Here is a 14,571-nt window from a genome sequence, read left to right on the forward strand (position 1 = left end):
GTACTAAAATGGCAGGTTATTCAGCTTGATTGATGACACAATTACAAAGCAAAACGACTTTCATGTGCTATTCACAAAAGATTAAGAGGAAAAAATTAAAATTTAAGGGAGAAATTAAAATTTATTAATCTGGCTGTGTCTGATATAATCTGATCCCTGCTTTTAACCTGAGGTTTAAAAAGAAATTATGAACAGGGAAGTGGCTGTGGCTTAATCAGTTGGGCTCCTGTCTACCACATGGGAGGCCCTGGGTTCGCATCCCGGGGCCTCCTTGTGAAGGCAGGGTTGCCCCCATGCTGTGGAGAGCCGCTGGCCTGCCAGCACCATGGAGTGTGGCTGGCCCGCAAACGCCATGGAGTGCCAGTTGGCCTGCAAACACTGCACAGAGCCGACTCAGCAAGGTGACCCAACAAAAAAGGGAGACAAGCAAAAACACAGAATAATGCTCAGCGAATGGACACAGAGAGCAGACAGCAAGCACGCTGCAAGGGGAGGAGAATACATAAATAAAAATAATAAATACAGACCAAAAGAATGCACAGCGAATGGACACAGAAAGCAGACAGCGAGCAAAAATCCACAAGGGGGGGAGGGAAGAAATCGTGAACATTTCTATTCTACTAGTATGTCAAATCAGTTACTACAAACTAATTATATATACACACAAATTCCTTTTTCTCCTTAAGCACAAATAACAAATTTATTTTGATTTGACAAAAAAACTATCATTTAATAGATTTAATTAAATATTGGTATGACCCTGGAGGGAATTTCATTTTAAGTATACAAAGAATTTTAAAGACAAAGTAACTGAGATGTTTTTTAAACAAGGCAAAAACTGGCTAACCAAAAATTCACTTGCCCAATTATCTATCAAATTTCAGTAATTTGTCCTGTACTATAGTCATCAGAACTATAGAAGAGTAAAACCAAATAAATACCTGACTTCAGCATCCTGGGTACTGTCAATATGGAGAGCAGATGAAAAGTCTAATTGTTCCATTCTTGGATTTAGTAAACACAAATTTCAGTCTGTACTGATCACTCTCAGATTCTAAGTGTTAATAAACAAGGAACTATTTAAGAGGTAATTTCCTAACCTGCCTCCTCAAGCTACTATGACATCTGAGTAGCTCAGCTTATTTCCTGACCATTTAGCAAAACATATTCCAATAAAAGGGTTGGGCTAATGATTATTCTCAGCCCACAAAACTCAACAACCATAACAAGGAAATGGAGAAGGAACAACAGTCATACATTCTGAAGGCCAGTTTCTTAATAATGACACATGGCCTTCATTTCCATATTGAAATTTAGAACTGTAATATTAAGCAAGAAAAAAGCTCGAAGCTAGATGTTTACTTCTTTAATTAAGAATAATCAACAATAAGTTGGTATATAGGAACTTTGTATTTTATGCAAGGTTTTTCTGTACATCTACAACTTCTCTAATTTAAAAAATCAATATGCAAAAAGAAAAAAAGAATAGGGGAATAGATGTGGCTCAAGCAGTTGAGCCCCTGCCTCCTACATTGGGGGAGGGGAGTCCCAGGTATCATTCCCAGTGTCTCCATATTAAAAAAAAAAAAGGCAAACAAATGAAAAAAATTACTCAGGGGAGCTGATGTAGCTTAGTGGTTGAACGCCAACTTCCCACATATGAGGTTCCCGGTTCAATTCCTGGCCTAGTACCTCAGGAAAAAAAAGGAGTATTTATCTTCTCCTGAAAGGGAATTCTAAAGCACAACATATAATATACAGCTCATGATAAATGACCATGAGAGGCTGCCTAATTTAAACAATGATCAATTACCAACCCAAATAAATGTCTTTAATAAAAATCCTGGGAAAAATACAAATTTACTTAAATAGAAAACTAAAACAAATTTCTTTTAAATCATTTCTAGAGAAAACCTTTAATAAAAATATGTTTTATAAAATAACCTAAAAATGCAAACCCTTGTGGAAGATGTTTTTTCTATTGTTTCAGATTGCATACTACTATGTGAGGAATGCAGGCTACACAGCCTGTCCAAAATCTTCCAGGAAATAGCATTCTACATGAGTAAGAACATTCAGGCTATGATAAATGAAATACAATGAAGACATCTGACGATTACTAGATGATCTCCATTCATTGCATAATTCCAGGCCTTGTTTCCACAGTCAAAAATGTTTTACCTTAACTAAATGTATACCTTATAGCAAAAAGACTAGGCAAATAACTGAACAGAAAAATATACTAAAAAGCTTAAAATAACCCTATCAAATACAATCTCTTCCAAATGCATTTTATATAGATGCATATAAATACTTAGTTTTGCACTTTAACTCCTATGCTGTACCTAGCAACATGTCTCACACATGATAGTGGATCTTGGTACCCACTGATTATTTTGAGTCCTTGTTGGGAACCTGAAATGCCTTCTCTTTGTTGTGATTTAAGGAGTAACAACAGCCTACATCATCTAAAAATGCCACAAAGTAACGTATCATCAACCAGGTATCACTGGTTTGCTTTACAAGCCAACTTTAATATAATAATTAATTTTCAAAACACTCAACATCAAATAATTTTCTTCCAAGTATTAATACTACTGAAACACTAAAATATTACCTAATTCTGACCTAGCTTTCCTACACAAAGAATGAAATTAGAATATTTGTCTGCTTGACAAAACTTACCTTATAAATTAGATTAAGCATCTTTCCAATAAGATTTTTAAAATAATATTTTCTCTTTCCTTTAGCCCAGAAACTGGTAAGTAACTATGCGTTGTAGACTTCTTAAAGTTCCCATGTAACTTTTTAACACTGCCAATATATCAGCAATATCTACTTATTCCTGGCTTTCCTGGGGTGGGAGTCAGAGATGGTTCTTGTAGGGCCCAGATCTATTGTATAAATTCAATGAAAGTATAAATTTCTACTTTCTGACTAAAAATAAATGATTCTTAAATATAGTACCCACTTCCAACTATCTTAGCTACTTAGGATTTAGACAGAAAAAGGCATTTAACTGAACCTATAAAAAGTAGAAGCAAATAAAAATATTTACATTTTAAACTTCTAAAGGAAAGATAATTTAGAGGAAATTTTAAACTCTAAATCAAAACAAGAAAGCTTTGTTAAAACCCAGAGTTACTCACATTCAATCTAACATACAGTAGCCAGCAGACACAATTTTTTAAATCTGTTTAAAAATTAGAATTAGTTTGCAGCAAATGTCAATTAAGAATTTCATTATTATTAACTAAGATACAATTTTAGAGCAGCTGAAGACTCTCTCGTCTTGAGAACTTCATTAGCAGAAACAAGAAGCCATACTAGTAGAGAAAAGGCTGGAGTTTGGACTGCGTGCGAACTACAAACTAGATTGATTTACAGTTACATTCAACATCTATAAAATGAAGATAATGTTCCCACCTCATTGAGTTGTTTTGAGGATAAAGTAGGAAAAATATTTACCGATGATAAGCTTCTCGGCGATACTTTTTCAGGGCATGCTTATCCATATTAGCAGGCATATCTGCTGCATTCTGTAACCGATCACTCCAGGAGGTTGTCATTTTATTTTAAATGTATGCTGAATTCTAGAAAAGAAAGGCAGTAATTGAGTTAGCTTAATATTAGTATCTACACACCGATGTTCAATTTGTTAAAGCAGGTGTAGCTCAGTGGTTGAGTGCCTGCCTGCTTTGCATGTACGAGGACCCAGGTTTAATCCCTGGTACCTCAGGAAAAAAAAAAAACACCTCTAGTAAAACACTAGAGAAACATGGTCAAGAAAGTGACAGAATGGGAGAAAATATGTGGAAACTATATACCTGATAAGGGTTTTTGTTGTAGTTGTTGTGGTAACTTTTTATTTTTAAATAATTTCAAATGTATGGGACAGTTACAAAAATAATACAAACCCCATACAAAAAACTCCAATACACCCCACCATCCCAGATACCCCGAGTTACCAATTTTAACATTTTGCCACCTTTGCTGTATCATTTTATTTATCTATCATTCCATCTTCCAAACATTTGCGAGCAGGTTATGGACATTGTACTCCTTAAACACATATTATTTCCATGTAGATTCACTTTTTAATCACCTTAGGTTCAGTTATCAAGTTCAAGAAATTTATCATTAATAAAATGCTTATATTCAATATTCCAATTTTTTTGTATGCCCCAAAAATGTTCTTTTGAACCTTTTCTCCTCCATTCTTATAGCTCATCCAGTATCAGGAATTACATTTAGTTGTCATTACTCTTTCATTTCTCTTTCTTTTTTAAAAAATTGTGGAACCAAAAATACTCCCATCCCAACCCCTCCCAAGTAGATCATTCAGTGGGGACTAATTGCATTCACAATGCTGCAGTGCTCCCCAACACCACCACCAGAATCTCCCCTCACCCCAAACAGAAACCCTGCACTCATTTTACATTAACTCCCAGATGTGCCTGACCCTCACCCCTGGCAACCTGTAGTACTCTACCCTCTGTCTCTGAGTCTGCATATTGTCTGATATTTTCTTTGTGTTTGCCATGGGGTTTAAATTAAGGGAGAAAAAAAGGTACCAAAGAACAGATGAGACAAATAGAAAAAAAAATTTAAAATACCAAGGTGTTAGGACTTTAACCTCAACCATATAAATTAAATGCATTAAACATAAAAGATCTAAAAATCCAATTAAAGGACTTGAGATTGCCAGACTGAATTTTTAAAAAGCAAGATCCAACCATTTGCTGCCTACAAGAAACCCACTTTAAATATAAAGACACAGAGAGATTAAAAGTAAAAAGATGGAAAAAGACATACAATATCAATGCTAATTTTTTTAAAAGTTGGAGTGTCTATAGTAATATTAGACAAAGTATATTTCAGAGCAAAGAATATTATTAGGGATAAAAAGAGCCATTTAATAATCATAAAAGAATCAATTGAGGACATAAGTCCTAGGTATTTTAGACTTATGTACCTAATAACAGAACTTCAGAATACAATGAAGAAAAACTGATAGAACTGCAAAGAAAAATAGACAAATCTGCAATTACAGTCAGAGATTTCAACAATCTCAAAAAACAAGTAGACAAATATCGGGAAGGATAAAGAAGACTTGGAAGTGGATTTGTCTCAATGGATAGAGCATCCGCCTACCACATGGGAGGTCCAAGGTTCAAACCCAGGGCTTCCTGACCCGTCTTGTGAAGCTGGCCCACACTCAGTGCTGATGCGCGTAAGGAGTGCCGTGCCATGCAGAGGCATCCCCCACGCAGGAGAGCCCAACGCGCAAGGAGTGTGCCCCGTAAGGAGAGTCACCCCGCACAAAAAAAAAGTGCAGCCTGCCCAGGAGTGGGGCTGCATACACAGAGAGCTGACACAGCAAGACGATACAACAAAAAGAGACACAGATTCCCGGTGCTGCTGACAAGAACACAAGCAGACACAGAAGAACACACAGCAAATGGACAGAGAGAGCAGACAACTGGGGGGGGGGGGGCGGTGGGGAAGAGGAGAGAAATAAATAAAAAATAAATCTTAAAAAAAAAAAAGACCTGACCAACACCATCAACGAATTTTATCTAATTGATATTTACAGAACAGTCCACCCAATGAATGCAGGATACATATTCTTTTCAAATGTACATGGATCATTTACCAAAACAGATCATATTCTGGCCCATAAAACAAGTCTCAATAGATTTAAAAGAAATGAAGTCTTACAAAGTATCTTACTCAGGCTGCAATGGAATTAAATTATAAATAATAGAAAGATATCCGAAAAATCCCCAAATGTTTGAAAACAAAAGAACACACTTCCTTATAAGCCATGGATCAAAGAAGAATTAAGGAAAATTAAAAATTTTTTGAACTGAATAAAAATGAAAACAACATATCAAAATTGTGGGATGCAGCCAAAATACTACTTAGAATTTTATAGCACTAATCACCTATATTAGAAATGTAGAAAAGTTTTAAATCAGTGACCTTGGTTTCTACCTTAAGTAACTAAAAAAGAGCAAATGACACCCAAAATAAGCAGAAGAAAGGAAATAATAAAGTTCAGATGAGAAATCAATGAAACAAAAGCTGGTTCTCTGAAAGGTTCAAATTGATAAACCTTTAGTCAGACTGAACGGAGAAAAAAGACACAAATTACCAATATCAGAAATGAAAGCGTTAATAGCATTAAAGATTCTACAACTATTAAAAGGACAGTAAGGCTTGTGGTTCACTATGTCATACCTGGCCCCCTTTTAGGGCCCATGTACCACCATCTTCTTTATCCTTTTAGTGGGACCATGTATCTTCAAAATTCTAATTAAGTTTATTTGTTATAGAATCAACACCTTATTAGCCATGCAGAGATTTCATCCAGTTCCTCCCACAGTGCCAGACTCAATTTTCCCCAACAAGAGGGTTTTTATACCTTGCTAGGTAGGGCCTACTCCCCTTAACCAGCAGCAAGTAGTTATAGAAGAATGATCATCGTCCTTCAGCACCCTCCTAAGAATAAGGGTGTAAACCTTTTCAGGCGGGAGTTGAGTCAAGTTAGTATAGTGAAAGGGGGAGGCAGCTAGCCCTTCAGACCACATGGCTGACAGACCACGTGGCCATGAATGAGACCCCATCAGGAAACCTCCTGAGAAGAAGGCTGCCAGAAGAACCCCATGAGAATCTCATCTGGAACGAGAGGGAAAGCCCAGATATCCTTAAAGGGCCTCATCACTGGTACCCTGAGAAATGACGGACTGGACAACCAATCAGAACAGCAAAGGCTTTAAAAAGCCCCGACCTGGGCCCCACACATGCCACTCACCCTGCAGTGTGCCCATGCCTCACCATGGACTGTGTACTTTTCTCAATTTAATAAACTCTTTACTCCCTTGCCTTAAAAAAAAAAAAAAAAAAAAAGGATAGTAAGGGATTACATGGTGTTAATAATAGGGTGATTTATGGGGAAAATACACCTAATTAAGCTACGGGCTATGGAGCAGTCTGATATGGTTATGAATTCCAAAAACAGATATTAGATTATGTTTGTAATCTGGTCTGTACCTGGGCATGATTAAGTTTATGATCAGGGCTTTGACTGGGCCGTGTCATTAGGGCACAGATAAAAGGCATGGCAAAAGACAGAGTTGAAAGATTTTTGATGTTAGAGTTTTAATGTTGAGCCTTAAGCTGGAGTCCCATGAAGTAAGCAGAGGATACAGAAGCAAGTCCCAGGAAGAAAGGAACACTGAACCCAGAGAGAAGCCTGAAGCCACACAGACGTCAGCAGCCATCTTGCTCTAACATGTGAAAATGGACTTTGGTGAGGGAAGTAACTTATGCTTTATGGCCTGGAATCTGTAAGCTCCTACCCCAAATAAATACCCTTTATAAAAACCAACCAATTTCTGGTATTTTGCATCAGTACCCCTTTGGCTGACTAATACAGGCTATAATCAGTAGTAATATTTTTATGTTCTTTCATCAATTGTAAAAAATGTTCCACACCAAGACAAGGTGTGGGCGGTGGGGTGGTGTACGGAAATCCTGTATGTTATACATGATCATTTTGTAAACTCACAACTTCTCTAACAAAAAATAAATTTAAGGGAAGTGGATGTGGCTCAAGCATTTGGGCACCCACCTACTATATAGAAGGTCCGGGTTCGGTTCCCAGTGCCTCCTAGAGAAAACGAGTAAGACTGCAAGCTGGCAGGGCAAGGGGACGCAACAAGGAGACACGAAGAGGAAACACAAAGAGGAAACAAAATAAGAGGAAATAAAAATCTTTAAAAAATAATAAACTTAATAAAATTAAAAAAGGATAGTGAGGGATTATGAAAATTGATGCCAATAAATTTAACAACTTAGATTAATGAACAAATTCCTTGAAAAATATTAAATACCAAAGTTTACTCAGAGGAAACAGCCTAAAAAGTTCAATATCTACTGTGGCAGCTTGGTACTGTTTATGAACTCCAAAAATAGATATCCGATTGTGTTTGTAAACTGGTCTGTTCCTCTGGGCGTATTAGATTGTACTAGACTCAGAGGTTTCACTTTTAATTTACTAATTCAAGATGAGGGTTTTTATTTGGCCATGTCATTAGTGAGAATCTGTTTGAGTCCCCACCTATAGCTAGCCTATAGCTGTGGGCTATATAAACAGATGCTCAATCAAAGACAATGGAGTAAATACATGGAGAAGGAAAACACAGAGGCAAATACGCAGGAAGAGAGAATGTCTCCACAGACACGGCCCTGGGAAGAGAGATGAGATGGGTCCGATAGTCTACAACTGACCTTGTGGAGAAAATAGAGCAGCTGAGTCTGGAAAGAAGTCGCAGGGAAAGTGACAAGCCTTATGCCAGCCTACAGTTGAGATCGGAAGAAACTGAGACCACAGAGCCTTAGGAGAAAGGAGGTGGGCCCTGAATCTCAGTTGAGTCACAAAACCTTCTCTCCAGTTCAGTGGACTCACTTAGGACAGCTAACAAGGAGATGACAAAGCCCATGCCAAGGATAAGAGAGTGTCTGCAACCGTAAACAAGACAGCTCCATACATCTGCTCCACAGGATCTAAGCCCCCTCTCTATTAGATCCCATAATCCTTAGGATTGGGGAATGAACAATGGACTAAAGTAAACCATTCTTTATTTTACTATAGAATTATTACTATTCTACCAATAGAAAAACTCTATCATTGATATAAAGGCCGTGTCCACCAAAGATTCTGAGGGATGGGAGAGGGAAGAATAGGTGTAATATGGGGGCATTTTCAGGACATTGGATATGTCCTGCATGACACTGCAGTGATGGATGCAGACCATTGTTTATTCTGTCAGAACTTACAAAATTGTGTGAGACAAAGTGTAAACTATAATGTAAATTGTAGTCGATGGTTAGTAGCAATGCTTCAATAGGGGTTCATCAACTGTAACAAATATACCACACTAATGAAGATATTGTTAATATGGGGAAGTCTGGGAGGGAGTGGGAGTGGGTCATATGGTAATCCCTTATATTTTTTATGTAACATGTATGTAATCTAAGGCTCCTTTAAAAATAAAAAAATACTTATTTAAAAAAATGAAAAAAAAAAAGAGAAAGGAGGAAGGCTGAACCTTCGCAGACATCTCCCTCCATCTTGTATCAACACATGGCAACAGACTTTGGGTGAGAAAGTATCTCTTACAGTACCTTGAGTTGGACTCTTTAATGCCTGGTAACTGTAAGCTTCTACCCCAAATAAATACCCCTTTTAAAGCCAACAGAGTTCTGGTGCTTTGCATCAGCACTCCTTTGGCTTACTAATGTATCTACTAAAGAAACTGAACTTGTGTTTAAAATCGTCCCACAAATGAAATTCTACCCAACCAGTGAATTCTACTACATGTTTAAGGAAGAAGCAAATATATATTCTATACAAACTCTTCCTGAAAATTGAAGATGAGGGAATACTTTCCAATTCATTCTTTTAAGGCCAGCATTTCTGATACCAAAACCAGAAAAAGACATTACAAAGAAAGGGACAGACAATATTGCTCATGAATTCTTAACAATATTTAAGCTAATCAATTCCAATGCTATATTAAAATGATAATACATTATGACCAAATGAAGTTGATCCCAGGAATGCAGGAATGATTTAACATTTGAAAATCAATGTAGCTCACCATATTAGCAGACTGAAAAAGAAAAACTATATGACCTTAGTTTACATTTGTAAACTCTTTGCTGATGCTGAAAAGGAACAAAGGAGGCTTGGAGCAGAAAGAGTAAGACAAAATCCATTCCTGATAAATAAACAAAGAACTCTCTCAGCAACCCATGAATAGAAGGGAATTGCCTTAGCTTGATAAAGGATACCAGCCAAAAACCTATAGCTATCACCTTACTAAATGTTATGTTTCCCCCTTAAGATCAGAAACAAGATACAGATCTGCACTTTCACCACTTCTATTGAACTCTGTTCTGGAGGTTATAGTGTAGCCAGTGCAATTAGGCAAGAGAAAGAAATAAAAAGAATTCAGGGGAAGTGGATGTGACTCAAGTATTGAGCTCCTGCCTACCACATGGGAGGTCCTGCATTCAGTTCCCGATGGCTCCTGGAGAAGAGGAGCAAGACAGTGAGCTGGTACAATGAGCAGGCATGGTGAGCTGACACAAGATGATGCAACAAGGACACACAAAGAGGAAAGACAATGAGAGATACAACAAAGCAGGGAGATGAAGTGGCTAAAGCAACTGAATGCCTTTCTTCCACATGGGAGTTCCCAGGTTCAGTTCCCGGTGCCTCCTAAAGAGAGGACAAGCAGACACAGAGAGCACACAGTGAATGGACACAGAGAGTAGACAGCAAGCACAAACACTGGGGAGAGGGGAGGGGGAATCAATCAATCAAGCAAGCAAGCAATCTTTTTTTTTAAAAAAAGAATTCAGATTGGAAAAGATATGAAATTATACTTATAGATGACCTGATCATCTACATAAAAATCACAATCTACAAAACAGCTACTAGAACCAAAAAGTGAGTTTAGCAAAATTGCAGGACACAAGATCTATATTTAAAAAATACTAATTGTATGCTGTACTAGCAAAAATGAAAACTTTAAAAATTAAATGCCACTTGAACATTATCAAAAAACAAATATTTAGGAAAAATATGACAAAAAATTGCATAGCTCTACACTGAAAATCACAAATCACTGGTGAAAATAAAATAGATTTAAATAAATGGAAAGATACACTGTGCTCATGCATTAGAAGACTAATATTGCCAAATTCATCACAATCCAATCAAAATCATAGCAGAGGCATTTTTGTAGAAACTGACAAAATGATTATAAAATTTATATGGAAATTAAAAGTACCTGAATCGTTAAAATAACTTTGAAAATGAAGAAATTTAGAAGACTAACCTACCTGACTTCAAGATTTACTATAAAGCCATATAATTAAAACATTACAGTATTGATGTTAAAGATATTTTGATCTAATTGAAATAAAACAGAGAATCCAAAGATAGGCATAAATATATATGGTCAACTGACCAGGTATGAAGGCAACTGAGTGGAGAACAGATAATCTTTTCAACAAACAGTGGTGAAATTACATCTCCAAATATTTTTAAAAAGAACTTAATCCACATCTCTCACCAAATACAAAAAGTTCAAATGAATTGTAGATCTAAATAAAAAATCTAAAATTACAAAACTTCTATAAGAAAACATAGGAGAAAAATCTTAGTAAAGCTTTGGGTCAAATATTACAAACACCACCAAAAACATGAGCCATTAAAGAAAAATTTGATAAATTATGCTTACTTTTTTTTTATGAGGTACCAGGGGATTGAACCCAGGACCTCATACATGAGAAGCAGGCACTCAACCACTTGAGCTATATCCACTTCCCTGATAAATTACATGTAATCAAAATTTTCAAAACCTCTGCTATTCAACAAACACTGGAGCCGGATGTGTCTGCAAAGATGGAGAGTCAGAGTACACAATCTGCATGATATCCTACACAGTTTGAATTATCTTTAACCAACCAGGCAGTTGTAAAAAAAAAAAAAAAGATTTCCAATCTGGACAGCATATGATAGTGAGGACTTCTCCCAACCATAGGTACACATTTACACTGAGGACCCATCCATCAGTGGTTCCAGGGGGGCATCACATTCAGTTTAGTGCAAGGAAAATGGGCTGGACTTTCTATGGGGCAGAAACAGAAGTTACTTTATATATATTTGATAAGGCCGAACAATGTACTGACTCAATAACCATCGAGACTGATTTCCTGCAGGAAAAAAAAGGAACGATTCCAACCCTTATGATACTAATAAGATGGCAGCAGTATTCATTCAACAATTCAACCAGGCTTTCTCGGTGGGACAACAGCTGGTATTTAGCGTCAGTGATAAGCTTTTGGCTTACTGATGAAAGATATTGAAGCCATGGATCCTAGCATCCTGAAGGGAGAGGTTGCAACGAGTAAAAGAAGATTGAAGTAGGACTGGTTGTTGGAAAAAGCAGAAAATTCATCACTCAATCTTATTGATAACACTAAAACCAAGAAATACAGCTAGTCTATAATCAATACTGACTGGAACTTTGAAAAAGTGGGAATAGGAGGTCTGGACAAGGAATGTTCAGCTATTTCTTGATGAGCATTTGCTTCTGGGTATTTCCACCGGAGACTGTGGAGCAGATGGACTGCAAACATGTTAAAGGCACCCTGTTATATGGGCCCCCAGTTATGTTAAGACTCCCTTGGCTTAACAGATTGGCAAGATGTTGAATACAAGAGAGCCCAAAGTGCTTAATGAACCAGAAATTCTTAGTAAATATGTGGGAGAATCAGAGCTAACATTCGTAAACTCTTTGCTGATGATGAAGAGGAACAAAGGAGACTTGGTGCTAAGAGCAGTTTGCACATCCTCATCTCTGATGAAAGTGATGCCATCTGCAAGCAGAGAAGGAGTATGGTTAGTAGAACAGGAATTCATGACACTGTTATCAACAGTTGCTGTCCAAAATTGATGGGGTAGAGCAACTGAACAACATTCTACTTATTGGAATGACCAATAGACTAAATCTGATAGATGAGGCTCTCCTTGGATCTGGAAGACTGGAAGTTAAAATGGAGATAGGCTGAACAGATGAGAAAGGATGACCACAGATCCTTCCCAACCACACAGCAAGGAGAGGGTATCAGTTACTCTCAGCTAATGTAGATATTAAAGAACTGGCTGAGGAGAGCAAGAATTTGGTGCCGAACCAGAGGGTCTGGTGTGAGCAGCATAATCCACTACAATGAATAGACACATAGGCCAGCACTAAAGTGGAAGTGGACATAAAGAAAGCAGAGAGCCTCCAGGTGACAAGAGGAGACTTCTGTGCTTCTTTGGAGAATGATATCAAACCAGCATTTGGCACAAACCAAGGTGATTATGCAAGTTACATTATGAATGGTTTTATCAAATGGGTGACCCAGTTACTCGGGTTCTAAAAGATGGGGAGCTGCCAGTTCAGCAGATTAAAAACAGCGCCTGCACACCATTGGTAAGCATCCTTTTTGAAGGCCCTCCTTTACAATGGGAAAACTGCTTTAGCTGCAGATTGCTGAGAAATTCAACTTTCCTTTCATCAAACTGTTTTTCTGGTAAGATGATTGGCTTTCCTGAGACAGACAAATGTCAGATCTTTGATTCTGCATACAAATCCCAGCTCCTTTGTGTAGCTGTAGATGACACTGAGAGACTGCTCAATAATGTTCCTATTGGTCCTCGATTTTCTCTGGTATTACAGGCTCTTCTTTTACTACAGAAAAAGACAGCTCCTCAGGGCTGCAAGCTTATCATTGGGACCACTAGCTGCAAAGATGTCCTTCAGAAGATGGAAATGCTTAACACTTTCAGCACCACCACCACGTACCCAACACTGCCACAGGAGAACAGATGTTGGAAGCTTTAGAGCTTATGACTAACTTCAAAGTTTAAGGAACACACCACAAATGCATAGCAAGTCAAAGGGAAGGAGGTCTGGGTAAGAACCAATAAATTATTAATACACTGAAAAATACATTATATTGTTTAATGCAAATGAAGGAATGCAATGAACAGTAGCTATATTTGTAAAATAAAAATACACTGGAATGCTGGAAGGTGGAAGCTAGGGTGCAAGGAAATGAGAGGTTGAATGGAAATAAGAAGGTGAAAACCAACTTGTCTTTGCAATAGGACAGATAAGAATGAGATATGGCATTAGCTAGAGGGAATACAGGGTAAAAGGAGGTTTTGTTTTGTTTTTAAAATGAGACTTGCAGAGGTTTATATTCTGAGGGGACAGAGGAAAGGAACACAGAGGAAAGGAGAAAATAAATGGAGCTAGCTTCTGGAGGAATGCAGCCTATAGCCTGGTCTTGGAGAGGGATGTTAGCTTTGAACAGGAGAACCTGTTGATCCTAAGGGACATTACTATGACCGATAACTGACAGACTTTTGAACTCGGTCCACATAACTTCACCAGGTCAGTCCATCTAATGCTTAACTATATTTCACTACCAGCAACAACAAAATTGAAGAAGATGCTTTTTTATCAGGTGGCCAAAAAAAAAATTACAACAAAAAGGTAAACATTTCATTTGTCACCTGTTTATAGTATCAAGGTACAGTAACAATACTATATAAAAAGCTCAAAATTGTATTCCTTTCATACAGAGATAGTAGAGTTAGAATAATCTTTTGTTTCAATGCAAAATATTCAGCCTACAAAGTTGCACCTGAAGAGTAACAACTGAAATGAACTCTCAAGCATTTAAAATATTATAGTTTTAGGGAGCAGATATGGCTCAAGTGGTTGAGCTCTCCCTCCCACATGGGAGGTCCTGGGTTCGGTTCCCAGTGCCTCCTGAAAAACCAAAAATGAACAAGCAAAACAAACAAAAAAGTCAACTCAGGGAAGCCAATGTAGCTCAGTGGTTGAGCACCAGCTTCCCACATACGAAGTCCCAGGTTCAATCCCCAGCCCCCAGTGCCTCAAAAAAAAAAAAAAAAATTACAGTTTTACACTTTAA

The 14,571-nt window shown here is 37.4% G+C and overlaps 1 protein-coding gene and 1 pseudogene across 6 annotated transcripts in view; one reads left to right on the forward strand and one right to left on the reverse strand.

Moving 5' to 3' along the window:
• The window catches only part of NT5C2 (5'-nucleotidase, cytosolic II), a 129,257-nt gene that overhangs the window by 102,830 nt on the left and 11,856 nt on the right, over positions 1 to 14,571 (reverse strand). For 4 of the 6 annotated variants that reach the window (XM_004473977.5, XM_004473976.4, XM_071215721.1 and 1 more), the window contains exon 2: positions 3,469 to 3,593. In XM_004473977.5, coding sequence (XP_004474034.1) covers positions 3,469 to 3,569 — 101 coding nt within the window. In that variant the 5' untranslated portion in view covers positions 3,570 to 3,593. Of the gene's footprint in view, positions 1 to 3,426; positions 3,594 to 14,571 lie in introns of all 6 variants that reach the window. The other 2 variants (XM_058298612.2, XM_012531162.4) reach the window with 1 other exon arrangement.
• LOC101425947 (vesicle-fusing ATPase pseudogene) lies at positions 11,483 to 13,571 on the forward strand (annotated as a pseudogene).

This window comes from Dasypus novemcinctus, chromosome 6 (genome assembly GCF_030445035.2).
Source record: "Dasypus novemcinctus isolate mDasNov1 chromosome 6, mDasNov1.1.hap2, whole genome shotgun sequence".
NCBI classification, from domain to species: domain Eukaryota; kingdom Metazoa; phylum Chordata; class Mammalia; order Cingulata; family Dasypodidae; genus Dasypus; species Dasypus novemcinctus.